The sequence below is a fragment of the Dromiciops gliroides genome, chromosome 2 (assembly GCF_019393635.1).
Source record: "Dromiciops gliroides isolate mDroGli1 chromosome 2, mDroGli1.pri, whole genome shotgun sequence".
In the NCBI taxonomy this organism is placed as follows: Eukaryota; Metazoa; Chordata; class Mammalia; order Microbiotheria; family Microbiotheriidae; genus Dromiciops; species Dromiciops gliroides.
The window spans coordinates 268561646-268589539 of NC_057862.1; the positions used below are offsets into that span (position 1 = coordinate 268561646).

At 38.6% G+C, this 27894-nt stretch overlaps 1 protein-coding gene across 1 annotated transcript; it reads left to right on the plus strand.

Annotated features, from left to right (window-relative positions):
- Positions 1–250: 250 nt before the first annotated feature.
- On the plus strand, positions 251–23227 carry PSMA6 (proteasome 20S subunit alpha 6). Its single transcript, XM_043988395.1, has 7 exons — positions 251–421; positions 10087–10181; positions 13944–14025; positions 16591–16746; positions 20344–20522; positions 21805–21899; positions 23019–23227. Exons 1-7 carry the CDS (start codon positions 346–348, stop codon positions 23074–23076), a joined length of 741 nt encoding a protein of 246 aa, XP_043844330.1. The 5' UTR covers positions 251–345; the 3' UTR covers positions 23077–23227.
- Positions 23228–27894: the final 4667 nt, after the last annotated feature.

A 27894-nucleotide genomic window follows, 5' to 3' on the forward strand; every position in this document is an offset into this window, starting at 1 on the left:
ATGAGGGTGAGGACTGGAGAAAGGGAGAAAACTGGAAACGCAAAATTTTTAAAAATGAACGTTAAAAATAATTTTAGTCATCTTCTCTTTCCCCTCCCGGTTCTCCTCTGCTCTGCTGTAGTAACAGCGGCTCCACCTTCTCTCTCCGAGAAGCCGGTCTATTGCTGCGCATGCTCATTTTGAAATCCCTCTTTTAAACCTTGGCAAACGACGGCGTCAGCAACCCTGTGTTCAGCGCTCCGGAAGTATTCTCTAGTACTCTGATACTTCCGGGTGTTGTATATCTGCAGTGGAGGGTGCGGTAGGATTAGTTAGATCGGAGCTAAAGAAAGTGAGCGCGCCGAGATGTCCCGCGGCTCCAGTGCCGGCTTCGATCGGCACATTACCATCTTCTCTCCAGAGGGTCGCCTGTACCAAGTAGGTGAGTGTCCTGATCCCCGCCGCCACCCCGGCGGAACTGCCCCGTCATGATGTGGCCTGGAGCCGGGGCCAGCCATGCAGCCGGGAAGCGCGCCCAGGCTCGGGCAGGCCTGGGCGCGAGGCGGGCTTCCCAAGGATTCTGGAGCAGGACCCGGGGAGTTGAACTCGGCGTCTTTTCTCGCCTCCTGAACAGAGAGGTGGTCCCGGAATGGTAGAAAGGCCAGGGTCACGACTCCTTTAGGACCATCGTACTTGGGGAATGTGGCCTTGGGTACCCCAACTTGGATGCGGGAAGTATAAAGGACGGAGAGGAGGGAGGAGGATGGTAAATCTCGGCTGCGCCCCTTAGTACTCATATAGCCTATCTGTACTCATTTAACCTATCTGAACCCCAGTTATTTAATTTGTAAAATGAAAGGTTAGGTTCGATGACTTCTAAAGCCCCATGCTGACCAGGTTCAAGTGCCTGCAAGGCCAGAAACTACTTGTGTGGCTTCAGGTAAGACCTCCAATTGCTCACTTGTGAGGAAAAGTGCCTTTGCGAATAGTAAAACCCTGTATCAGTCCATTTACTCCCTTTCCTCCTTGCTTAAAAATTAACTTCTTATCCTCCTAGCTGGAAGTGTTCTCTCCAATACAGCTATATCGGATACTTCACACAACCTATTTTATGTTACTTTGTTTTGTATACATTTCATCTCCCTCAATAGATTGTAAATTGTAAACCCCCTTGGCACCCAGCATTTTGCTGAAAGCAGGTGCTTAGTAAATGATTCTTGAATTAAAGTTGAATTATTTCTTTCAGAAATCTAATTCACACCTCCCTTCCTTTCCTCTCTCCTTCGACTAACTCCTGCTTTTGGAACTTTTCTTGCAGGGTAACAAGCAGATATTTAGATCTGGAAGGAGCCATATAGAATAGATCATCTAGTCCAAGGGCTAAGCTTTTTTTGTACCATGGACCCCTTTGGCAATCTGGTGGGACCCCCCCCTTCTCAGAGCATATTTTTAAAATACATGAAATACATAGGATTATAAATAAGGAAACAAATTATATTGAAATATAGTTATCAAAATTAAAAGCAAGTGAAGGACTCCTTATTGAGTCTAACCCTTTCATTTTGCAGATGGAGTAACTGAGTAATTGTCCTGGGTCACATAGCTATTAACTGGCACCATTAGGACATGATGCCAGGTACACTGCTTTTTTCACTCTACCAAAGTGACTTCAGAGCATATTTGTTGCTGCCTACTGTACTTAGGATGAATTGACCTATTAAACTATCTTCATTTGTAAATTTAAGGACCAAAATAGCTTAAATTTGAGGTGAGAAGAAAATCACTGTATAAATTTATAGCAAAGAAAAAACAATTACTTTGGATTAACATTCATATCAGCTTGAGTTAACGTTTTCCAGTTACTTTTTTTTTTGGTGAGGCAATTGGGGTTAAGTGACTTGCCCAGGGTCACACAGCCAGTTAAGTGTTAAGTGTCTGAGGCTGGATTTGAACTCAGGTCCTCCTGACTCCAGGGCCGGTGCTCCATCCACTGTGCCACCTAGCTGCCCCTCCAGTTACATTTTCATCACCTTTTCTAATGTAACTCATTATAATTTCTAAAAATTATTCTTTTAATGCACATCTTCATTAATTGGTTTTTTAAAAAATGCTAAAAAACTGCATTTCACAGAACATAAGGGAGATAATTGGTTAATAGGTTTACATTCTAACTTTTCATTTCTGAGCCTATAATTTTTCCATCATGTGCTTTCTCTTGCTTTGAATATTCAGTCCTAAAACTTCTGGTGCACAGGAAGAATCATATTTGACATTGTACTTTCCTAGTGGATGTAGTTTATTAAGACCCAACTTTGAAGCATAATCTACTGTTTCACATAATACAGTTGGATTCAATTGAGATAGCATCATTGGAGCATTTATTAAGCTCTTATTACATGGAGAACACTGGCCTGGATACTGTACTAGAGAAGAGAGATTAAAACAGTTTGTGGCCCTCAAGGCCTTCACATTCTAATAGAAGGGCACACACATTCACAAATAACTATGGGATGATAAGGATTTCATTGACTAGCTCAAAAGACCCGAAAGAATACCTAGGTAGAAAAAAATAGAAAGTTCTAGGTCAAGGCAGATTTGTTCTGGATTATTTTACTGACTTGATCCAGCTATTCAGGTTCCTGGTAGAGGTTACTAGAGAAAAAGAAAATGAAAGTAGTTATAGCCAGTATGATCATCTTGGTCATCATATTCCATCTCTGTGCTTTAGTACTCCCTCTCTACCTTGCCTTTGGAACCTATAGCTTCCTTCAAAACTCAACTTAAATGCCCTCTCCTGTATGAATGCCTTTACTGTCCCCAGGACCTTGTATAGTAGCTATCATGTAGCAGATGCTTAATCATTATTTATTGTTTGTTTTTATTTTATTAAATAAATTATCATATAATTATAAATGGCTTATGATACAATATTGATACAAAATAAATTATATATGATACAATAAATTATCATGATAAAATCTTTGCCCTCAAGGAGTTTATAATCTGATTGTAGGGGAAAGGGTATGACTTAAAGTAGATTGTTAAAGGAATAAAGGAAAGCCAGGCAAAGTGCCATGAAAAATTTGAGGAGGGAAAAAATTACTTTCACCTGGGAAAAGGCAAAAGTTTCATAAAGGAGATGAAATATTGGTCAACAAATGGTAACAGAACAAAAACTCTTCCAAACATGGGAAGTATGTACAAAGGGATAGAGATAAAGAAGGTCAGAGTTAGGTTTAAGAAAGGAGACCCAAAAAAAGAATTTTGGTTTTGGTTACAAGAAGTGACTTTAGAGAGAGCTACTTTAGTAGATTGCAAGGGGAGGAAGAGTGAATGGTAATAGAAGTGGAGACAAGAAGTATGGACTACTCTTTTCACAACCTTTCAATGAATGACAGGAGAAAGGATGTTAGCTTTTATCTAACACATGCCTACTGTGTGAGGTTCCTGGGATTCGTAGACAAAAACTACTTAAAGAGGTTACATTCTATGGGGACACAACAACTACACACATAAGTGAAATGAGGTTTTAACATTATGTAAAGTTGGTAGGTAGAGAGAATAGATATCATTTCCCACCTGTCTAGAAGGAGGGGTGATTGGGCACCCTCCACAGATAAAGGACTCATGTGGTTGTTTCAGGTAGTTTGGAGGAAGTTGCCCTTACTGTAACAAACACCTGTCCCTTTCCACCCCCCAACTTTAGCCCAGGTTTCTCTAAGGTTTTAAATATTCAATAAAAGAATGATGTCTATAGTTTTATTGCAACTTTGGCTTACATTTTTCTCCCTGGAAAACCTCAAACTATAGCCTAGATATAACTTGTATCCCACCCCTTCCCCCTGTGTTATAGTCCTAGAGTTTGGAAATAACTGTCTGATTGCACTTCACCTGGTTCATTGGCAAGTTGAGAGGAATCATTTAGGAGCTGCCTTAATCTCTTCAGGGTTTTAGTTAGCTGGCCATGCTATTTCCATGCTTCCTTTTGGAGCCATAGTCTTTAATCTTCCTCCCTTCCCAAGGGAGAGTTAGGGAGCTTCTTCCTAGACAAGGTGACCTTCTTGGAGTTGCCTCTTAAGGCATGCTAGGAGAGGTATTATTTGGCTCCACATTTCTTACCAGCCAGTGCAACCTGTCCTTTTAAAAATCCTTATTTGGCATGGCAATTCATGATATTCCTTTCACTTTCAGCTCTCATTAATTTTCACTCAGCTGTCTTTTTCTATTAGGTGGATATGCAAGTTTAGAAGGGGTGGGGTGGTAGGTAACCCACTGACACTGGAAGGAAAGAAGGATATTGAAGGGAGTTTAAAGTTCACTTCAGATGTCCTTGATTTGGTAAAATGCTTATAAGTCATGTACTGACAGCAAAGGGAATGGGAATAAAATTGAAGGCTTGGGAAGAGAAGTTTGGAATAGCTGATATGGAGAGTGTGATAGTCAAAAAGAAAAGAAGAAAAGCACTGAAGTGAGGGCCAAGTTGAGATTAGATGACAAATTTGTGGAAGACCCAGTTAGGACAGTTGCCTACAGCCTAGCTTCTTCTTCTTCTTCTTCTTTTTTTTTTAGTGAGGCAATTGGGGTCAAGCGACTTGCCCAGGGTCACACAGCTAGTTAAGTGCCAAGTGTCTGAGGCCGGATCTGAACTCAGGTACCCCTGACTCCAGGGCCGGTGCTCCATCCACTGCGCCACCTAGCTGCCCCTACAGCCTAGCTTCTTAAAACTGTAGGTCATGACCCCATATGGGGATTGAAAAAATATCTGGAGTCTGAGTAAAAACAGTGAAAAGAGGTCACTAGTGGAAAAGATTTAAGAAGCTCTGGGCTAGGGCAATTTAGGAATAAGAATGGAGGAGGTATGGGTCTGAATCACCTGTAGTGGAAGGTTTGGTAGAGCTTACTTAGAAAGGTTGGGTGGCTGTGCAAAAAATTCAAGGGCAGATGAAAGGACATTTTTTTAAGTGGCTGACAGACTGAATAGGTAGGAAAATAAGGCTCTCAATCAGAGTTGATAGATTGGGAAAAGATGGAGAAATAAAGTGGTGTTCACTGGGACAGAGAAAGGTAGGAAAGGGGTGAGGAGTGAAAGAGGTGAAAAGATGCGATTGTGATCAGAGTGGAAATTTTCAGAGTTAAATTTTGAAGGTGCAGCAGTTTAAAAATGATGGTAACATGGGGCGGCTAGGGGGCGCAGTGGATAGAGCACCGGCCCTGGAGTCAGGTGTACCTGAGTTCAAATCCGGCCTCAGACACTTAACACTTACTAGCTGTGTGACCCTGGGCAAGTCACTTAACCCCAATTGCCTCACTAAAAAAAAAAATGATGGTAACATCTAAGGTTTGATCATCTCAGGTGGCTAAAAGAGAATAATAAGAATTGAGGAATTCAAGACATTTGTGAGGTTAATATATGGAGCATTAGAGTAAAGGAAGGAATAGGGTGAAGAGGAAGCCTGAGCCAGCCAGGTGTCAAGATCAAGGAGATGTAACACATATGGGGTGTAAACCTGATGTGTTAGTTTTAGTAAACCTTGAACGTTTCATTACCAAGAATTTGATTTGCCTTCTTAGAATTTGGAAAGACATTGTAATGATGAGATTGACCACGGTCTCTTAAAAATCAGTCATTTGAGGTAATTTTCTTCATGTTTTATGACAAGTAAAAGTATTCAGAATCATTCCATTAACCTTAGAGTTGCCTCTTGGCATCATAGATACTCAATTGGGGCAGCTAGGTGTTTCAGTAGATGAGTGCTGAGCCTCAGATACTTACTGAGTGACCCATGGCAAGTCACTTAACCCTGTTTGCCTTAGTTCCTCATCAATAAAAGGAGCTGGAGAAGGAAATGGCAAATCACTCCAGGTATCTTTGCCAAGAAAACTACAAATGGGGTTATGAAGAATCAGACACAACTGAAGCAACTCAACAACAACAAGGTGCTCAAGACATATTTGTTCACTAGTTCAAAACTTTGTGCAAAATACTGTGCTCAGGGAGGTACAAAGATTATTAAGAGCTTGTTTACAAAGCGCTTTTAAAAGTGGTGCACCAAATCACCATTTCTTCTTAACTATTTTCCTCTTTTTTCCCCCAAAAATGCAGCTAGCTTCATGTATCAGACCAAATAAAGGCCAGCAGGAAACAATAAGTACTATTAAATCATTATTCTTAGAATCTCAGTCATATAGAATGTTAGCAAGGGCTACCAAGAGACCTTGTAAAACCCTCTCATTCTCATTTACCATCATCAGAGCACTTCACACTTCAATGGAAAGCCATTAACTCAGACCTGTATAAAGGAGCTTCAGAACTGCTCATAGAATCATTAGTACAGGGAGTATCCTGATTGAGCATGCTTATGAACAAATGGATAAATTCAGAAAGAACAGAGGTATGGATTTTAGACATTTTCAAATCAGTGGAAGAAAGTTCCACTTCCCCTCATCCCCCATATATAAAGAATAAGTGAGTAGAGGTTAGACTAAATGACCTACCTTTTTGGGTCGAGGTTTCTTCAGCTCTAAATTTTTAATCCAGTGAATTCTGAGGTCTCTTCTAACTGTGAGAAGCTATTATATCTGTAATTAGTTCTATATTTTTTGCCAATTTTGACTAGCAGGGTAGAAGATAGAAGTGGTGGTAGTCATGGTGGAGAGAAAAGGAAGAATCATTGAATAGTTTAGAGTTTAGGTATATGGCTGGATACCCAGTGTGTTCTGGTGGTGGGCATTTTAAATATTTAAACCATAGCAATTCACTAAACCTTTATCAAGGGCCTACTGTGTGCAAAGTGCAGTGCTAGACATGAGGGATAAATAAAATGGCTCCTGCTCTCATGGGTTTACAGTCTGGTAGAAAGGATAAAAAAATGCACAAAAAGAATTTGGTAAGTGCATGAGAGGTACAAAGTGCTGTGATGGTTTGAGAGAGAGAAAACACTTCCAGCTGAAGTGCCATTAAAGATTTTAGAGAGGAGGGGATAATATTTGAGCTAACTATTCAACGATTATGGTTTCAACAGATGGAGTGGGTATCCCAGGCTTAGCTATAAACAAAAGTATGGGACAAGGACAATGAAGGGTATTAAGAAATGTATATATCTGTGTTCAAAAGGGAATAGTGTGGGGACAGCTAGGCGGCACAGTGGATAAAGCACAGACCCTGGATTCAGGAGGACCTGAGTTCAAATCTGGCCTCAGACACTTAGACACTTACTAGTTGTGTGCCCCTGGGCAAAAAAACCAAAAACAAAACAAAAGAAGAATGTGAGATAAGACTGAAAAGGTAGGTTGGCACTTGATTGGTAGAGTCTTTGTGAGCAGTGGGAAATTTTTCAAGGTTTTTAACTATTAAGAGTATACATTTATACATTAGGAAGATTAATCTGGCTTTTACAATCTGGTTTTTAGACCATATTGGAAACAAAATGATGTAGGGAACCTAGTTAAGAGGTGGAGGAATATGAGAGCAGTGCGAATACAATGGAGGTAGAGTTGAAATCTTATAGCCCTTTAAGGTTTCAAAATGCTTTCCTCCAAATAACTTTGTGGTAATCCCAAATTTTAAAATCCTAGTTGGAAGGCACCTTCAAGATTATCTAGCTCAATTACCTCATTTTACAGATGAGAAAACTGATGCAGGTCAAAATTACTTCTCTAAAGTGGTACAACTAGTCAATGGCAGAATTGGGATTAGGATCCAGATCTCCTGACTCCTAGTGATGTGTTCTTTCCATATATCCCTGTTTTTAAGATAAGGCAGCTGAAGGTTAGAGAAGTTTGAGTTGGCAGTGGTTAGTTAGCTGTGAAATGTCAGAGCCTGGGTCTGACTTAAATAAAGTTCAGTGTCCATGCTTATACCTTTAACAGATGGGGAATTCAAGAGAAAAAGCAGGTTTAGAGGTTAGGAAAATAATTAGTTTATAGTTTGTGATATTGAGTTTGAAGTGCTAGTGGACATGAGATAAAAATGTTCTTAAGATAATTGGAAATTTAGATATGGAGCCTGAGAAAACTTTACAACACAAACTCATTCCAAGGTACTTGAATGGGGAAAATATTTTAATTAGAAAAATAAATGTTTTAGTTAGATTTCAAAGTTTCTTTTTTGAAGTATTTTGCCTAATCTTTTCCCCTTTCCTTGGGTGATTTTTGTTTTTTTCTACTGTTAACTTTCTTATTGTTAGAGGTGGTATGAATTGTAGTGGAAATAGTGGTTAACTTGGAGATGGGAGATCTTAGCACAAAGTTTGCCTCTTTGTATTTATGACTTGTTATTAGATTAACTAGTTATGTGACCACCAAGTTATGTTGACCTGATTGGTCCCCCTTCTTCAAATCTCTCCCCACTTTATCTTCCACATAGCTACCAAAATAATTCTCTTAAAGCCTAGGTTGCCACCTCCAGGACCACGGATAAAGTCCTGTATTTAGCATGTAAGACTCTTCTTACCTGGTTTCTTCCTGACTTTCCAATCTTCTCACACTTTACTCTTCTTCCATGCATTCTGCATTCCTATTCACTGTTTTTCACACAGAATGCTCCATCACCCTTCTCAGTGCCTTGCACTGGGTGTCCCTCATGCCTGAAATAATACTCTCTTGTTTCATTTCTGCCTCTTGACAACCTTGGTTTCTATCAAGACTCAACTCAGTTGAGTCCTTTAAAATTACCTTATTACCTTATAAAATTACCTATTCTACATATAATCTTACATATATTTATTTATTTACATGTCACCTGCCTTATTAGTATGTAAGCTTCTTGAGGGCAGGATCGTTTTTGTGGTTTTGCCTCTTTTTTATCCTCAGTGCTTAGCCCAGTACCAATACACATAGTAAGCACCTAATTAATGCTTATTGATTCATCATATAAGGTCTTAATGTTTCAGTTTTGTTTTTGTATGTTGCTTATATTCATTTGGTTATGTTGGAGTAGAGTTTTGTTTTGTTATTTTTGGTTTTGTTTTTTTTGTTGTGGTGGTGGTGGGTTTTTTTGTTTTTTGGTTTGGGTTTTTGGTTTGCAGGGCAATGGGGGTTAAGTGACTTGCCCAGGGTCACACAGCTGGTAAGTGTCAAGTGTCTGAGGCCAGATTCGAACTCAAGTATTCCTGAATCCAGGAGTGAGTGCCTGAGCCACCTAGCTGCCCCCTTGGGGTAGAGTTTTTAAAATAAATATGTATTGTTTTAATATCATTCTCATTTCTTTCCCGGCTCCCAGAATTGAACTCTCCATTGTAACAGCAACAGGGGAAAAAAAACCAAAAAAATCACAAGGGAAAACAACCTATACAGTGACAGAATATGACTATTACATTCTTCCCAACAGATCTTCCCACATTTTTATGAATTGATCCTCTTTGTCATTTCTCACTGTGCAATATTTCATGCCATCTATAAACCTATTTGTTCAGCCATTCCTCAATTAATAGACACCCGTTTTGTTTCCAGTTTTTCCCCAACAAATATTTGTTAAATAACTATTTGCAAAGGCATTGTCATATGCATTGGGGCTTAAGAAGGTGAATGATGCAGCTTACAACTTAATTTGGGCACATAAATGGCTCTAATACAAATTAGAATATAATTCAATAGGAAAGGAATAAGATAGAGAGAGGAAATAATTTAGGAGTGAGGGAAGCTTTCATGGAAGAGGACTAATACATTAACTATGGTTTGAAGGATTTCAGCAGTTAATAGAGATTTGAGATTATGGGAGGATGGGTATTCCAGAGACAAAATCAGCAAAGACAGAAACAATTAACTGGATCTGGGACAAATTTGGAAAATAGAGGATGGTTTATCCTGAGATAAGGCTACAAGGAGGTTCAAGTCTTGGATGTCAGACTAATGAGTTTAGTGATGCATTGAATAGGAAGTGCAGTGTCCAGTCATCTCCTCTCCAAATGATGTTTCCAGCTTGGAAACATCTCTTGGAAAGAAACCTTTTTTTGAAAAGGAGACCCTTTTTTTGAGCTGTTCCTCTGGAAAGGGACTTATATGTATTTGGGGGAGAGAAGGGAGGTAGTTTTCTCTGCTTACCTTGAAGATGTTGCATTGTAAATGAATGAACTAAGGTGAATTTTCTGATCACTTTCATGTTTTTAGAATATGCTTTTAAAGCTATTAACCAGGGTGGCCTTACATCAGTAGCTGTCCGAGGGAAAGACTGTGCAGTAATTGTTACACAGAAGAAAGTACCGGTAAGTAATATTCATTAAGTTACTTGAGTATATTAGTATGCAAGTATTCACCATGATTTTATGTATGTGACACCATATTTAACTAACAAGATGCCTACTTTAGCACTATTTTTCTATATGGTTCTAAATGAGCAATAATTTTTTTTAAAAAATCCAACTATAGTGGAGTATCTTTTGAATGTGAGTATTCCCTCTGACCTTCTCCCTCCCCCCTTTTTTTAGCAGTTATGTAAAACATTACCATATTGGTCATTGTGAAAAATAGCATGTTTCAGTCTGTGTTAAATCAGTATCAGTTCTTTATTTGGAGGTGGATGGTATGTTTCACCATTAGTCCTTTGGAATTGTCTTGGATGATAGTATTGCTGAGAAAAGTTAAGTCATTCACAGTCTTTCATCAAACAATATTGCTGTCACTGTGTACAACATTCTCCTGGTTCTGCTCACTTCACTATACATCAGTTCATATAAGTCTTTCTGGGCCTTTCTGAAATCATCCTGCTTGCCATTTCTTATAGCACAATAATATTTCATCACAATCATATACTACAACTTGTCTATCCATTCCCCAATTGGTGGGCATCCCCTTGATTTCTTTTGTTTTGTTTTTTAATTTTTAGTGAGGCAATTGGGGTTAAGTGACTTGCCCAGGGTCACACAGCTAGTAAGTGTTAAGTGTCTGAGGCTGGATTTGAACTCAGGTACTCCTGACTCCAGGGCCAGTGCTCTATCCACTGCGCCACCTAGCTGCCCTTGATTTCTAATTCTTAGCCACCACAAAAAGAGCTGCTATAAATATTTTTGTACAAATAGGTCTTTTGGGGTTTTTTATGTCTTTGCTTCCCCCCTCCCCTTCTCATGTCTGTCCATCCTTGTTTGACTCTTGGTCTTGTAATCCTAGTTCACCTTAAGGGTTCCTCCCAATATACTGAAGAATCTTCTTCAAGTTCTCTTGAAATTGTAATAATCCCATTGGAGCATGTAGGCTGTCACCATGAAACTGGGTCTGAAAATATTCCTCTTTCAAAGAATTATTCACCCACACAATCCAATCAAAATTTAAGTAAGTAAAAGTTTTTTATTATTCGGCACACAGAAAGAAGTATGGCCGGGAGAAGAAGTCTAAGCTTCAACTCCTGGGGAGGAACAGATTTATGGCATGTTCCTCAATCAGTCAGCACATAGAGGTATGACTGGGAGAAGAAATCTAAACTTCAATTCCCCCAAACAATGGAGAAGGTGATCATTTTATACAGGAGAGAAGGGCGTGGGGGAAGAGACACTTAGGACTGATAAGTTACAGCTGTGGGATACATGGATAATAAAAATTCCACATTTCTAACTTGAGATTATTGTCTCTACCTGATCCTAATCACATAGCAAACACGACTGGCTCCCAACTAAGCTCATGCTATAAATTTCAAGGTGCCAGCTTTCTGGATGTCTGTGACATGTCTGCTTTGTTATCTGTTTGACTAACCACTATCTGGTTAATTAACTACTTTGCTTTTCCAAAGAAAGAGTCATCTCTAACCAACCCCAGCAAGTTGGTCAACCATATTTCCATGGTCAGAGTGTCTGCCTCAGGGCCAGAGCATCCCTAGCTGGACCCAGGCCTACCAGGCTGCTACTAAAACTATATCTTGTTCTTGTTATATGACCAGCTCTTTTTTTTTTCTTTCTGGTCATATGTTTCTCTAGTAGCATCCTTCACAATTCTTCTGAGTAATTCCTTGTTTGTAATAAATTAATTGCACCTTGTTAGCATCTACTGTTTTATCTTTTCTTGCACTTTGGGGGATCCTCTATTTTATTTCTTCCCAGATTAAAGTTCTTCTATGAACCATACACAGCCGTACGTCACCATTAGAAAAATAACAATGTTTAAAAGGTGGACTTTTGTTTCATAGGTTTATTAGAAAAACTTTGCAATTTTCCAAAGACAATCCAGCTTGCTCCCAACCTCATGTTAAGTTCTGGGACCCTCATTATGCATTCACACACACACATACTTTGTCTTTTTTATCCGTGTCTCTCTCATGCTTGTGCATGTCCCCACCCCCCCACCCTCTCTCTTATGGGATCTGGAGGTTGTTCAGCTAACTGCATTTAATGATCTGCACAATAGATATTCTTCCTCTTAGTTTTTAGTAAAGTTTACTAAGTAGCATGACTTTATTTGAGCCTTACAACTTTGATACAATAGAGTTGTTGTTAACCATTGTTGTACAGATATGTGGGAAAAGGCTCAGAGAGGTAAAGTGATTTGCCGCAGGGTCACAGAAGTCTCAAAGAAAGAATTTGCACTCAACTCTTCCTGACTCCCAGTGCAGCTCTCCCATTCTATACGAAATGTCTATTTTGTGTCTAGCACCATACTGGATATTATTTATCAAAAAACTATGACAGCACCAGCTCTGAGGGAGTTTAGAATCTATGCAAAGAGACAGAATTAATGTCTCTGAAAAAGTTCAAACTTTCTAGATGTTTAGGTTCAATGAGACTGTCCTGTTTTGACATCTGGGAGCATCTTGCTTTATATTCTTTCTTTTGTTAATAATGACTGGACATAGTCCATTCTCAGTCTATCAACAGGACTAGAGTACAAACTTCATAGTATCAAAGTATATCTAATACTTGGATTTTGAATATAGTAATAACAATAATAGCTAGCATTTTATGTAATCCTTTACGGTTTGCAAATATCTCATTTCATCCTCACAACAACGCTGGGGGGTTGGGGTAGATGCCATTACTATTCACAATTTACTGATGTAGAGGTTAAGTGACTTGCCCAGAGTCCATTTCTGAGGCTAGATTTGAACTTGAGTCTTCCTTACACTAGGTCTCTGCCTAGCTGCCCCATCTTCTATTTATCAACAGTAAAAAGTGAAGTAAATTATGAACAATTCTGTCATTAATTTGAAGTTTTTATTGAATTAATCTGTGATATGTCTTTATGTACAGAAAGGACTGTTTTTTCCCTTTTTCCTTTTAATTATTTTTGGAAGTAAAGTATTTACAAATAATCAGATTTGCAGTGCGAAGGCTTTTTATTGCATTTTCATGAGAATGGGCACCCCTGCTTATGCTCAGAGGAGTGTTTGTGAACAGTCACAGACAAGCTTATATCCCTTAACACCCCCCCCCCCCTTTTCTCCAATTGGATGGGAGGTTCACAGTCTTCCCAGAAGTCTACTTATGTTCTCCTCCATTGCATATTCATCTTCATACATCACATGTTCAAATCTCGCTCAGAGGTGAAGCTAATATTCATGAGCTCATTAATACTTACTAAGCATGTGCAGAAAGAAGTTGGGTTTACCAAAGTTCACTTAGCCCATCTCAACCAGCACCAACCAGATCTAGCCGGGTTTTTTTGTTTTTCTACTTTAGGATCTTTTAGGAATGTTTGAAGAGGGGCTAGAACAGAGGCTGCTTCACTGTGTCTTTGAAATAAGTGACATGGGATTCTAACTTCTCACAATTATGAAGCTAATTCATTTTTTCTATAAAGTTATTAATGGAACATATCACTGTCAGCTTGTAGTTTATTCTAAATCTAATCGACTTGATATATACATTTTTTTCATCACTAGTTAATTGAGCATATATTTAAGCTAAGTGCAAAACAAAAATACTAGACACTAAGTATACAAAGATTTTAACATAATGAAGGATTTTATAATGTGGTATATACTAATGATCTGCTTTTTCTTTTGCAATTTCTTTTTAATTATAGCTTTTTATTTTTTGCCTTAGGATAAGTTATTGGATTCAAGCACAGTGACTCATTTATTCAGAATAACTGAAAACATTGGCTGTGTGATGACAGGAATGACAGGTAATTTGTTCAACTTAGATAAAATCTTAAGCTATCTTCTATATTTTGAATTTTTTTAAAAAGCACCTCCTATATTATGCTGGACAAATGTCAGTGAGGCCTAACAATGTACAGCAAGCTTTAAGACCTTACCTGTGGTAGAACATTGTCTTCTTTTTTTTTTTTTTTTTTGGGTGGGGCAATGGGGGTTAAGTGACTTTCCCGGGGTCACACAGCTAGAAAGTATCAAGGGTTTGAAGCCAGATTTGAATTCAGGTACTCCTGAATCCAGGGCTGGTGCTTTATCCACTGCGCCACCTAGCTGCCCCCAACATTGTCTTTTTAAGATTTCAGGGTGATAACTACCTTTTAGACTGTTTGTGTTGAATCTGACTTTCATGGAGTTGTGTTTTAAAGGAGTTAGTCTTTTATATCTACTTATGAGCTACTGTGAATTTTCTGTGTTTTCTGTTGGGTAAAATAAAGGCTATACATTTGTTACCTTAAATGCTTGTATTTAGGAGCTGGGAACACTTTTATGTACATTTGGGAAATTCTGGACTTGATCTATATTTGAAATTTTTCTGGTAGGGCCATGGGAAAACAAAAAGAGAGAAAATAACACTTCATAGGTTAGCCCCAGGGATCACACCTAGTCTATGTAAGCTCAGAGAGGGGTGAGGTTTTTTTTGTTTGTTTGTTTTTTGGTTTGGTTTGGTTTGGTTTGGTTTGGGGGAAAGTGGAGGGATTGGATAAGGGGTTGCAATGACACTCTAGGTTACAGATTTGCCTGAATCCATATAGTAACAAGACTTGCTGCAACAAACAGGGATCCCACTGTAATAACTAATTTAAAAAGAATTTATTTTCTGAAAACAAAGGGAAATCTATATTTTAAATAAATAATACTTGCACTCTGCTTAAAAGTATATTGTTCCTGGGCAGCTAGGTGGAGCAGTGGATAAAGGATCAGCCCTGGATTCAGGAGGACCTGAGTTCAAATCCGGCCTCAGAAACTTGATATTTGCTAGCTGTGTGACCCTGAGCAAGTTGCTTAACCCTTATTGCCCTGCAAAAAAAAAAAAAAAGTCCAAAAAAAAGTATATTGTTCTTTTGGAAATTTTAGCTATTTTTTTATTCATTTGGGGAGGGGGAATACACCTATAGCAAGAGGTAGCCAATGTAAATCAATATGAATATAACCCATCTTTAAATTTTGGCCAAACTCCTAAAGTTTTTAAAGGAAAAATCACATATAGGTATGTGCTGAAATATAACATTGATTATAGGCTAAGTTCAGGTTTTCTGTAGATCATATTTGGGGGAAAGAGTTGGTAAAACAAAAGGGCTGCATTGAGTAAGGAGATTTATCCCTTTAAACAAAAGATTTCTTGTCACTCTCCTTTGTTGATATGTATCTCTATTCATTGTATTGGGGGGAGCGGGGATTGACCTCTTCATTACTCACAAATGGTTTTTATTACTTGCTATATTGCCATGCAAGGCACTTCTGTTAGCATATCTTGGGTGTTATTTTCCCCCCCCCATCCATTTTGAATATATTATGATATATGGTATAAAATATTACTAAACCTAGTTTCTGTCAAACTGCTTTCCAGTTTACCCAATAGTTGTTATCAAGTGGTGAGTTATTTCCTAGGTCACATTCCATCTTAATCAGTTGTTCCCTTTCCAAATCTGTTTCCTTGTCCAATGTTCTTGGGATTCTGCTCCCTTTTTAGTATGGTGAGTATGTGTTCCATTCCTTGCAAAATATTTTACCCAACAGTCATGTGAAGTAGGATTGTGTGTATTATTCTCATTTTACAGAAGAGAAAACTGAAACTCACAGAGGCCAGAGACTCAATAACTCGCCCATGGTCACATGGCCACTCAGTCCTTACTGGGGCATCAGATTCATACCTATAAAATGAGGGAACCAGACTAAATCACATTGGTGGAAAATCTGTCAGGTGAGACAGGTGGGAAAGGTTTTGAGCAGGAGAGGCAGGGAGGTCAGATTTCAGGCCAGCAGGATGTTCTTTCCTTGAATCTCTGTAGGACTTCCAAGCTGTTTACCTGGTCGGAAGAAAATACTTGATACCAGCTGAAGTTCTGAGTCCAGGTCTGCCTCTGGCATTGGTCTGGTTCTGGCTACAATTCTAGATTCACCTCCAAATCCAGTGCAGTTCCTGATTTTCACAAGCCTAGGGCAGCACCCTTTGAGATTCTTGTTCAGAATGCTTTGGTGTCTCCAATACTGTGTCCCAGCATGGGTACTACACTATGAGTCTTGGCCAGAGGTGACAGCAGCCTCCCTATTCTGTGCTCCTGGACCTCTTCCTGATCATCCTTTGAAGCCTGGGAACAGCAAGGATATGTGAACATGTGGGGCAGGGCACAGTACAGATGCTAGCTTTGAAAGGAAGGCCTGGATGTGGCATCGGTGTGGGAACACCACATATTCATGCCTGAAGTTAGATGATGAGCATCTAGAGTCTCCCATATCTTGTGTTTTAAAGTTTGAGTATCATCTGACTTTATGATTCTTCTTTCCCACTATCATCTTTTTCTTCTTGCTGTCAGCTGACAGCAGGTCCCAGGTGCAAAGAGCTCGCTATGAGGCTGCAAATTGGAAATACAAGTATGGCTATGAGATTCCTGTGGATATGTTGTGTAAAAGGATTGCAGATATTTCTCAGGTCTACACACAGAATGCTGAAATGAGGCCCCTTGGCTGTTGTAAGTATGTTAAGGAATTTTGAACTATTCTCCCTTGACACCAAAGAATTTGTTTTAATTTGTAGAAGACAAAAAGAGTGCTGTTAAATGGCATACTTTATTGAAACATGTGTACAGTAGAAATCTTAGATTTCTGGTGTTTGGGATAGCATTTACAATCATGTTTTATTCATAATCTATTCTCTAGTCTATAGAGACTAAGGTTTTATGCCATTTTGTGGTGATATTTGGGAGCTCAAGATTTTATGAGCTTACAAAGCTACAAACTATATATCAGTTTACTATGGAATTGTAATAAAATTATAATGAATCTCAAGATTTTCTTGAAATAAAATATAATTGATATATCTTACTCTAAAAATTTGACTATTACCAGGAACACAAGAATAAAATGTAATGTTGATATTTTTTCATTGTTTATGATTTGGGCTTAAGATAAAAATGGAAACTTGTGTTAATTTAAATATAATTTTAAGAGGAAGAGAATATGGATGTTTGATTATTTTTAAATTCTGCCTAGTATTTGTGACATTTACAAAATCTATTGCTATCACATGTACCATGATTTGAGAGGCATTGTGGTCTTTTAGCTATCATGTAAAAGAAGTATCTGACAACAGGACAAGGGTAAATTGGAGATGAGTGAAAAAAGACAGTTATGAGGCAGTTAGACTGAATTGGGGGCAGGGGAAGAGAAGATTGAGATCATTTAGTAGGAAGTTCTTAAACTTCTCAGCAGCATCTACTATCTTTTCACACAACAAGTGACCTAACTTTTTTTTTTAATATATGTATAAGGTATTTTATTTTTTCCGTTACATGTAAAGATAGTTCTCAACTTTTGTTTATACAAGCGTTACGATTTCAGATTTTTCTCCCTCCCTCCCCCTCCCCTAGACAGCAGGTAATCTGATATAGGTTATATCTATATATCTCTATACATATACATATAGATAGATATATACACACACACACACACACACATATATATATATATATATATACACATAATAACATTAATCCTATTTCTGCATTAATCCTGTTACAAGAGAAAAACTCAGAGCAGTGATGCAAAACCTCAAAATAGAAAAAAAAACAAAACACAACAGCACCCAAAACAAAAGAAATAGTATGGTTCAATCAGCATCTATACTCCACAGTTCTTTTTTTTTTTCTTGGATTTGGAGATCCTCTTCTATCATGAGTTCCCTGGAACTCTTCTGTACCATTGCATTGGTGAGAAGAATATAGTCCATCACAGTAGGTCAACACTCAATGTTGATGATATTGTGTACAATGTTCTTCTGACTCTGCTCATCTCACTCATCATCAGCTCACGTAAGACCCTCCAGGTTTCTCTGAACTCCTCCTGCTCATCATTTCTTACAGCACAATAGTATTCCATTGTATTCATATACCACAACTTGTCCAGCCATTCCCCAATTGATGGGCACCCCCTCAACTTCCAATTCCTTGCTACCACGTAAAGAGCAGCTATAAATATTTTTGTACATGTGGGTCCCTTTCCCCCTTCCATGATTTCTTTGGGCAAAAGACCTAAAAGTGGAATTGCTGGGTCAAAGGGTATGCACAGCTTTATCGTCCTTTGGGCATAATTCCAAATTGCTCTCCAGAATGGTTGGATCAGCTCACAGTTCCACCAACAATGCATTAGTGTTCCAATTTTCCCACAGCCTCTCCAACATTTATTATCTTCCTTTTTTGTCATTTTAGCCAATCTGATAGGTGTGACCTAACTTTTTGATAAAGCTATTCCATTCTACCTGGGTAAAATGGTGGACCTGGAGGCAGGGAAGATCTGAGTTCAAATCCTGCCTAAGATACTTCCCAGCTACCCTGGGCAAGTCACTTCTTTCAATCTCAGTTTCCTACCTCCCAGGGTTGTTAGGAGGATCAAATGAGGTAATGTGTGTAAAACAAGCTCTAAAGAATCATATAAAAGCTAATTGTAATAAGAATAACAATAATATAACTATTATTAAAACTTATTGCTATTATTGTTGCTGTTATCGATGCTGTATAATATATAATAATGACAATAATTGTTGTTGTCATTATTGTTGTCATTGTTATCCTTATCATCACCCTACCTCTTATTCCAACAATCATTTCCCCTTAAGCATCTTTAAACTTTATTTCCATTGGCTCCTTCCCAATTGAGTTTCATGATAGTAAGCTCTAACCTTAAGTTAGAGAATTGAAGAGAACTCCCCACCTGGATATGAGGTAACAGCTTAAGAAGACAGAAGAATCAAGTGAGGATTGACAGATGGAGGAGACCTGAGTGTATTTGTTGGTGGCATAGAAAGAGCCAGCAAACAAGGAGAGAGTGAATGATGAGCAAGATAAGTGATTGAAGGGGCAAGGAAAAAGCTGTCTGGGAGGAGTTCAAGATCCCAGAAGAAAGGCTGAGTGTGGCACAGTAAAGGGCCACGCCTTCCTCAGACCTGGGACAAAGAAAGAAGAAACAGGGAATAATGCCAAAGGGGTTGAAATAGAGAATAGAGCAAAAGAGGGCACTAACAACAGAGACCTTCTATTTACTCATAAAAGTATGAAGTCAGCAGTTCTCTTGATGCAGAGTGGAAAGAAGGTGATGTTGGAACTTTGAGGAAAGAGAAAGTTTGGAAGAGCCACTGTGGGGAGTTCAATAGAGTCTAAGAAGAATAAAAAGATTGTTTTGCCGCAGTGAGATCCCTGTTGCAGTCATGTAATTTAAATTTGTAATGGACCCAGTCAGCACACTTGTTACTTCCTCTGCCTTTGTCTAACAGCCCACCTAAGCAAGTTGAAATTATGCAAGGAAAATAGAAATCATTAAATTGTTTTTGATCTAGCAATCCTGTACCTGAGTATACCCACAAAGACAGAAGGTTGTCTTATAATATACTGACATATTCGTCATAGTACTTCCCCATTGTGGCAAAGAGCTGGAACAGAAGTTGATAGCTATCAATTAGAGAATTGTTAAATATACTGGGGTGAAAAATTCATAGAAAGATAAGAAACCATAAGCTAACTTGTGGCAAGTCAGCAGAATCTGGAGAACCGTATATACAATGATATAAATAAAAAGAAACCTAAAAGGAAGCCTAATTTTGAATAATTATAGTGATTATAATCACAATAAAACACAACTTAAGTTTTAAAAAAAGAGGTAAGACTACAGGAGCAATAAATGTTTCATACATGTTACTATCCAATGCATATTACTATAATTGCCACTATGACTATAGCAGTTATTTTTGCTTATCTATTGTTAAAAGATGAGGTTCAGTGATGGAGGATTTATCTTGCAGCAATGTAACTGTTTTTTCTAAAGGAATACTATGGCAAATACTTTTTTTTTCCCCAAGTGAAAAATGGCTTACCCCTAATTTGTTTTATAGTTTTTCCATTTTTATGTATTGGGGTTGTTAGTTGTGTGGTTTTATATTGTTTAGTTTTTGAATAGCATTTATGTGTCCAGAATGAAATTAAAATTGGCCATTAATGGAATATACCCCCCCAGATTAGCTTCATGGTATGCCTCTATTAAAGCTACAAAATATTTGATATAGATCTTTCCCTCTCTAGGTATGATATTGATTGGTGTGGATGAAGAACAAGGCCCTCAAGTATACAAATGCGATCCTGCAGGCTACTACTGTGGATTTAAGGCCACTGCAGCTGGAGTCAAACAAACTGAATCAACCAGTTTTCTTGAAAAGAAAGTGAAGAAAAAATTTGACTGGACATTTGAACAGACAGTAGAGGTGAGTATAAAAACTCAGGTTTTGGGGGTTTTTTCTTTAAAATTTTTTAAAAGATTTTAAACAAAAACTGTAATTCATATTTTAAAAGAGCTCTCTTTTTTATAAGGCACTTTCCTCACAATAGTACTATTAAGTAGGTTAGTGAAAGGGTTATTTTACTTTTATAAGTAAGGAAACAGTCCCTAAATGATTAAATGATTTGCTCACATAGTCATGCAGTATTCCAGTTAGGATTCGAACCTGCCTCCTCACTTCAAATCTAGTGCTTTTTTCCCTTCTCCATGATGCCTCTGTTGGGGGGGGGGGGGGGGCGCGGGGGAGGCAATGCTTTGGCTATTATAGATTAATCTCCCATTTTGGGAGTTACTTATAATATAGATATAGTTTTAAAGCCACAATCAGAAATACAAACCAGCTCTGTAGAGATGTGTCTATTGGTCTCTTCTATGTGTAACTTTGAGTATGTGAACTTGATTAGGGTTTTTACACCCTTGAAAATTCTTTGTTAGGGGCAGCTAGGTGGCGCAGTGGATAGAGCACCGGCCCTGGAGTTCAAATCTGGCCTCAGACACTTAACACTTACTAGCTGTGTGACCCTGGGCAAGTCACTTAACCCCAATTGCCTCACTTTAAAAAAAAAAAGAAAATTCTTTGTTGTATTAAACAGCTTACTTTTAAGATAGGTTAGTAAAAACATAGTTGTCAAGAAAGGATTTTTTCATTAGAGATAGATTGTGATTTGACTTTCACCTTTGAGATCTATATAAAATAATCAGTAGTAACAACCAAAGAACTTAGGAAGAAAGTATGTTATAGTGAAAGGAGCTCAGGTTTATTAGTCAGTAGAGTCTTGGCCCCGTGGATTTAGTGAAGTATGGGGAAAGAGTTTCCCAGGCCCCACTGCCCTCCCTTTCTTTTCTCTCCTTTCCTCTTTCTGCTTCTGATTCAGAGATTGCAGCTGGGGTCCAAATACTAGTTGTTTTGTTTTGTTTGTCTTTTTGTTAAATCATTATTAAAGTGTAACTACCAGATCTGCCTGACATTGACAAAATAACCAGTAAAGAAGAAGATGGGGGGGGCCAGAGGCATTGCTCCATCACTAACTCTGATCTTGGGCAATTGACTTAATCTATGAGTTTGTTTCTTCTTCTGTAAAAGAGGGTTAATAAAGCCCTACCTTGCTTATCTCAGATTATTAGAAAAATTAAATCAGAGAAAATGTAAAATTGTGAACTATTAAAAGACTGTATATTCTAATATCTCTGATATTGTTTTTTTGCAGACAGCAATAACATGCCTGTCTACTGTTCTATCCATTGATTTCAAACCTTCAGAGTTGGAAGTTGGAGTCGTTACAGTTGAAAACCCTAAATTCAGGTGAGTTATATTTTCAGTCATGTTCATTTATCAAGGTGGATATCCTTTTCTTTTTTTAGTGAGGCAATTGGGGTTAAGTGACTTGCCCAGGGTCACACAGCTAGTAAGTGTTAAGTGTCTGAGGTCGGATTTGAACTCAGGTCCTCCTGACTCCAGGGCCGGTGTTCTATCCACTGCACCACCTAGCTGCCCCCTTGATGACTTTTATTGAAAAATGTTGCTATTTTTTTCTTTTCACTTTCAAGCAGTTCTATATGGAGCACATTTTTTAAAATCTTTAAAATATTGGATTCAGAGTCATAGCCAAAGGAAAACAGTAATCAATAATCCTATTTTCATGCCCTGAGGGGCAGCTGGATGGCGCAGTGGATGGAGCGCCGGCCCTGGATTCAGGAGGACCTGAGTTCAGATCTGGCCTCAGACACTTAACACTTGCTGGCTGTGTGGCCCTGGGCAAGTCACTTAACCCCAATTGCCTCACCAAAACAAAAAAACAAAAAAAAAAGATAATGCCCTGAGGTACTCAAATTGAAAATATCAGTAATTATTTTCTGGAACCAAGTTTAAGATAATGTTTCATTTTCCAATGTTTATCTCAAAAAATGCACTGCCTCAGTTTCTGCTTTTTTCCCCCAAAGGACAGGAACCATTTTGGTTTGTCCTAAAGGACAGAATCCATTTTGAGATTGTACCAACTTCTTTAATTTCATTAACAGCAGAATTCAGCCTTATTACAAGATATTTCACCACTTTGGGTTCCTTGAGTGCATTAACCTTACTAATAATAACCTCTCTGCACTTTGAACTTAAATGAAGAAGTAACCATTTGAAAAAAAAATCTTAATTCTCTTTTCAAAATTCCGTAAGCAAGAAAACTACTTTTTCTTCCCAAACATTGCTACTGACATTTTTACTTTTCATCTCATTTTTCTAGGGACTTTAGACCCTGTGAGACTAGTTAACCTTCTAATTTTTTGGTCACTTTTGATCTTGCACAGAGCTCTACTAAGTTTTTTGATACTTCTTTTAAAAACAGACTTTAGGAAAATACTTTAGATTAATTGATGGATGTTTTTGTCCAATGTATAAGCATTTAATTCTTTCCCCTTTGCGTTCTAGGATTCTCACAGAATCGGAGATTGATACACACCTTGTAGCTCTAGCTGAGAGGGATTAACACTGTAATTAGTCTCCCTAATCAACTATGTGCTGACCAGGATATTTGGTAAAAACCAACACATTCATCAATGGCTCTGGATTGAAAGAAGAACCATATTCCCAGTGAAGTGGACTTGGCTCTGTATAAATAAAACAGAGGTTTTAGAAAATGTGTCCTTTTCTTTTTTATATCTTTAAAGTTAAAGCAGATTTAAAGTTTACTACTCCCAAATTGTAAAGTCATTGAGTATGAGTCTCCTAATAGAGTGTTAGAATTTTTTGGTGCAGCCCTAAGACCAGGGCTAGGCTTCAAATAACCAAATGTCCATTTGCCCTGTGTTTTAAAGATCAAACATCATAATACAAAAAGTAATTAATACTTGCCTGAAAACTTAACTGCATGAATATGTTAGAATGGAAGGGCCGTTATTTTGTAGTTCAACAAATCGTATTTTCCTGAATGTGAATTGCTATTTGTTTATGTCACTTTCATCTCTCAGTGTATCCCTCTCCCTTCAGAGCCCTGCCTAAACTTAAAGCAAAGAATTTTAAAAAGAAAAAAAGTTCAGAAAAGCTAAACAACACATCACAAATGTCTGACATGATATTCAGTGTCCTGTCCTAAACCACCCCCACCCTCTTGCACAGAATCAAAGAATTTACCTTCACGCATATCTCTTCTTTGGAGCCAAAGTTGGTTATTGTAATTTCATAGCATTCAGTTTTAGTTTTTCTCTACTCTCCAACCCCTACCCCCTCAAACACCCTAACTATTCTACCCTGTATCTCAGCCACACACTAGGATGTTCATACACTTGATATTGTCATCACCCACAGATATGCCACCTTCATGTTCAGGAATTATTACTTTATCTGAATTTAATAATATATTGGCTTTCTATCTCTCCCTTTGCCTTCCTTTACCAAACCCAGTTCTTTGTCCATACTGTCACCTTAAGTTCCTTGACCCCTCCCTCAGTTCTTTCCCAGGCCATCACTTCTGCCCTAGCCAATGCTTCTTTTCCTTCTTGACTCCTTGGTAAATCAGTTCAACTCTACACCGGCCTTTCTTGAATCCTTAGCCTCTTTATCATTTCACCAATTGTGCTTTGCCAAGTCTTAGCCTTGGATCAGTCCCACCATCTGCCACTTTTGCTTCTACATACATGCTACTGAGGAAAGGTGGAGAAAATCACACAACTGTTCTGATTGGATCCACTAGAAACATGTAGTTTTAACTGGGCCCTCACTGCTTCTAGATAATCCTATACTTCCCTTTTCAGTATACTATCCCCCTCTCTTCAGTGGCCCTTCTAAATTCCATCCCTCAAGTCTCCCATGATTCTCCTTGTCTCCCTACCCTCTCAGCTGAGGGTATTTTACAGAAACGACTCTCTGTGAGTTCCTTCTCCTTCCTCATATCACTTATATGCCTTCTGCAACTATCTCATCACTCTTACCTGATAAGGTGGCCTTATTCTTTATCAAGGCTAACCCCTCTACTTGCTCAAGCACTCAATTCCATCCCATCTCTAATAGGTTGCACCTCCCCCTGTCATCTCCAATCTATCGCCTATATTTTAATCTCTCCCTATCTACTGGCTCATTCCTTGTTGCCTATAAACATACCCGGTCTCCTCATTCTTGAAAAAACCTTCTAGGTGCCTCCACTTTCCTTTAGCTTAACCACTTACAATCTGGCTTCTAACTTCATCATCACACTGAAACTGTGCTCTCCAAAGTATCAATGATCTTTTTTTTTAAAGTGAGGCAATTGCCCAGGGTCACACAGCTAGTTAGTGCCTAAGGACCTGAGTTCAAATCTGACCTCAGACACTTGGCTGGTACTAGCTGTATGACCCTGGGCAAGTCACTTAACCCTCATTGCCCCACCCCCAAAAAACACAAAACACCTAAAAACAAAGAAATTAGGTTTAAGAAGACTGGAAAGGAAGGGGTGGGGCTAGGTTATAAAGGACTTTGAATGCCAAACAGCATTTTATATTTGATCCTTCAGGTTGTGTTGTTTAAAAATCTAAATGTGGGTTCTAATCTGTCCTCCCCACCCCCAGTTTTGGGGGAAAACTGGCTAAAATCACTGATAAATTCAGTAGAGTTTAGGCTTTTAAGGGTTTATTAAGAGATTGAGAACAGATTCCTTGTAGCATGTAAATCCTAACTTTCCTAACAGCCCACGTGATATTCTGCCACCAAGCAGATGTCTCGAACCAAAAAAAAAAGCAAAGCTCTTGTCTGCCAGCCTCTGCTTCCTACTTCCTTGTCCCCCTCCCTGAAATGGGAAGTTCTTCAAGTTGATTGGTCGAGAGCGGTCTCCTGTTGATGTCGAAGTCCATAGCCTGTGAGAACAGGCTCTCCTCAGGGTTGGCCACCTGTGATCTCAATTTAATCAACTTTAACTAGGTTCAACTTCTGAGAACAACACCCTATTCAGGGCTGGCCAGTTGTGGTCCGGATTTCATCATCACAAGTAGGTACTTAGTCTCACCCAATTCATTCAATTCCCAGGGGCTCCTGGGTGTCTGCCAAGTTCCATTATTTTATCACGAGGTGATAGGGAGACATTGGAGTTTACTGAGTAAGGATCCAAGGCTAAGACTATTATTCTATACTTGTTTTTGCAAATACATGTTCCCAGTGTATGGGTATGAATACGAACATCTTCATCAAGAGCCCCTCAGAGAGGGAAATCACAAAAGCAAAGACAGGCCCTGCTCTCAACAAGTATACATTCTAATGAGAGTAAAACACACTTAAAGGAGTAATGGCCAAGGAGGAGTGCCTTCCTCTGCAGAGTTATCCATGGTAAGTGGAGCCATAGAGCAGCAGGTTGACACATGCTATCCAGGATAGTGTGGAGAAGGTTAGGGAAGAAGGCCCTGAGACAGAGCCATTTGGGCCTGCTCTTCTTGCTATAACTGAGTGGTGGAGGGGCAGGTTATGCACTTTTTTTTTAGGTTATTCACTTCATTACAAATAGTTCAAAGATAATATGTTGGTTTTAACTACAAGATTTCCAATGATGGCTAGGTAAATGGCCTCCTACCATCTGCAACCCCCTAAGTAGACAAGAGGTTTTGGAATCACTTTGCTTTCTTAAGACTTAGCCTTGGGGGCAGCTAGGTGGCGCAATGGATAGAGCACTGACCTTGGAGTCAGGAGTACCTGAGTTCAAATCCGGCCTCAGACACTTAACACTTACTAGCTGTGTGACCCTGGGCAAGTCACTTAACCCCAATTGCCTCACTAAAAAAAAAAAAAGACTTAGCCTGTAAATATAGAGGATCTCCTCCCCTGGCTCCTCCAGACCTCAATTTCCAGGATTTCTCAAAACTTCATTTGGTTGTATGAGTGTATGTGTGTGTGTGTTTCTGCACGTGCACACACAGTGCTTTGGAGGAAACCCCAGCTGACCAGTTCCCTGCTATACCACCTGAAGGGCAAACTGAGATGTAGTGGAAAGAGTTCTAGATTTGAGGTAAGAAGACCTGGATTTGAATCCTGGATTTACCACTTATTCCCTGTGTAATCCTGGGCAAGTAAATGAACCTCAAGTTTTCTCACCTATAAAATGAAGGAATTGGACTAGATGACTTTAAATGCCCCTTCTAGTTTTTAATCTATTTGAACTAGACCTAAAAATAGCGAACTGAGAATTGCAAAATCTCTTATTTCACAAATAGATAAACAGTGGCTTAGCAAACACACCAAACTCTGCTTATCAAATTTTTGCAATCCTATTGGCTTACAAGATTGCAAAGATTTGGGATGGAAAATTCTTTGAGTCATGATTTCCTTCCTCCCTTTGGCTCCAGCCTCTAGAGGAGGAGTTTTGACAAAAGCAGTTTCCTTATGTGATTCCTAGGCTAATTAACATACAGGAAGTCTCATACAAATGCCACTCTGATATTCAAGCATTTCATATAGCCCAAAGAGACAGGTGGAATTGAGTTTCCTGTAGTTAAGATAAAATGAACCTTCAGTGATTGGAAATACTACCCTTCCTTTCCTCCCTTTAAAAAACTAAGCTTTTTTTTCCCCCCAGGTTCTTTTTTTTTTTTTTTGTAGGGCAATGAGGGTTAAGTGACTTGCCCAGGGTCACACAGCTAGTTAAGTGTCAAGTGTCTGAGGCCAGATTTGAACTCAAGTACTCCTGAGTCCAGGGCAAGTGCTTTATCCACTGCACCACCTGGCTAAAAGTTTTGTTTTTGTTTTTTGCAGGGCAATGAGGCTTTTTCCACTGTGCCACCTAGCTGCTCGGTTCATTTCTTTTTGACATTCTTTTTTTTTTTTTTTTTGTGAGGCAATTGGGGTTAAGTGACTTGCTCAGGGTCACACAGCTAGTAATTGTTATGTGTCTGAGGCCGGATTTGAACTCAGGTCTTCCTGACTCCAGGGCCAGTGCTCTATCCACTGCACCACCTAGCTGCCCCTTGACATTCATTTTTTAAAAATAGTTTTAAATTCTCTTCCACCAATCAAGAAGACAAACAATATTGTATCAATTATACAGATGAAATCATACAAAACATTTCTGTTTTAGCCATGTTGCCAAAAAATAATAAAAAGCAAGAAACATAAAAAAAGTGGGAAAAAGTATGCTTCAATCTGCACTCAGTTCTTTCTCTGGAGATGGATAGCATTTTTCATCATGAGTCCTTTAGGATTATCTTGGATCATTGTATTGATCAGAGTAGCTAAGTCACATTTAATCATCATTACAATATTGCTATTACTGTGCACAATGTTCTCCTAGTTCTGCTCACTTCACTTTGCATCAGTTCATTTAAGTCTTTCAGGTTTTTCTGAAATCCTAAAT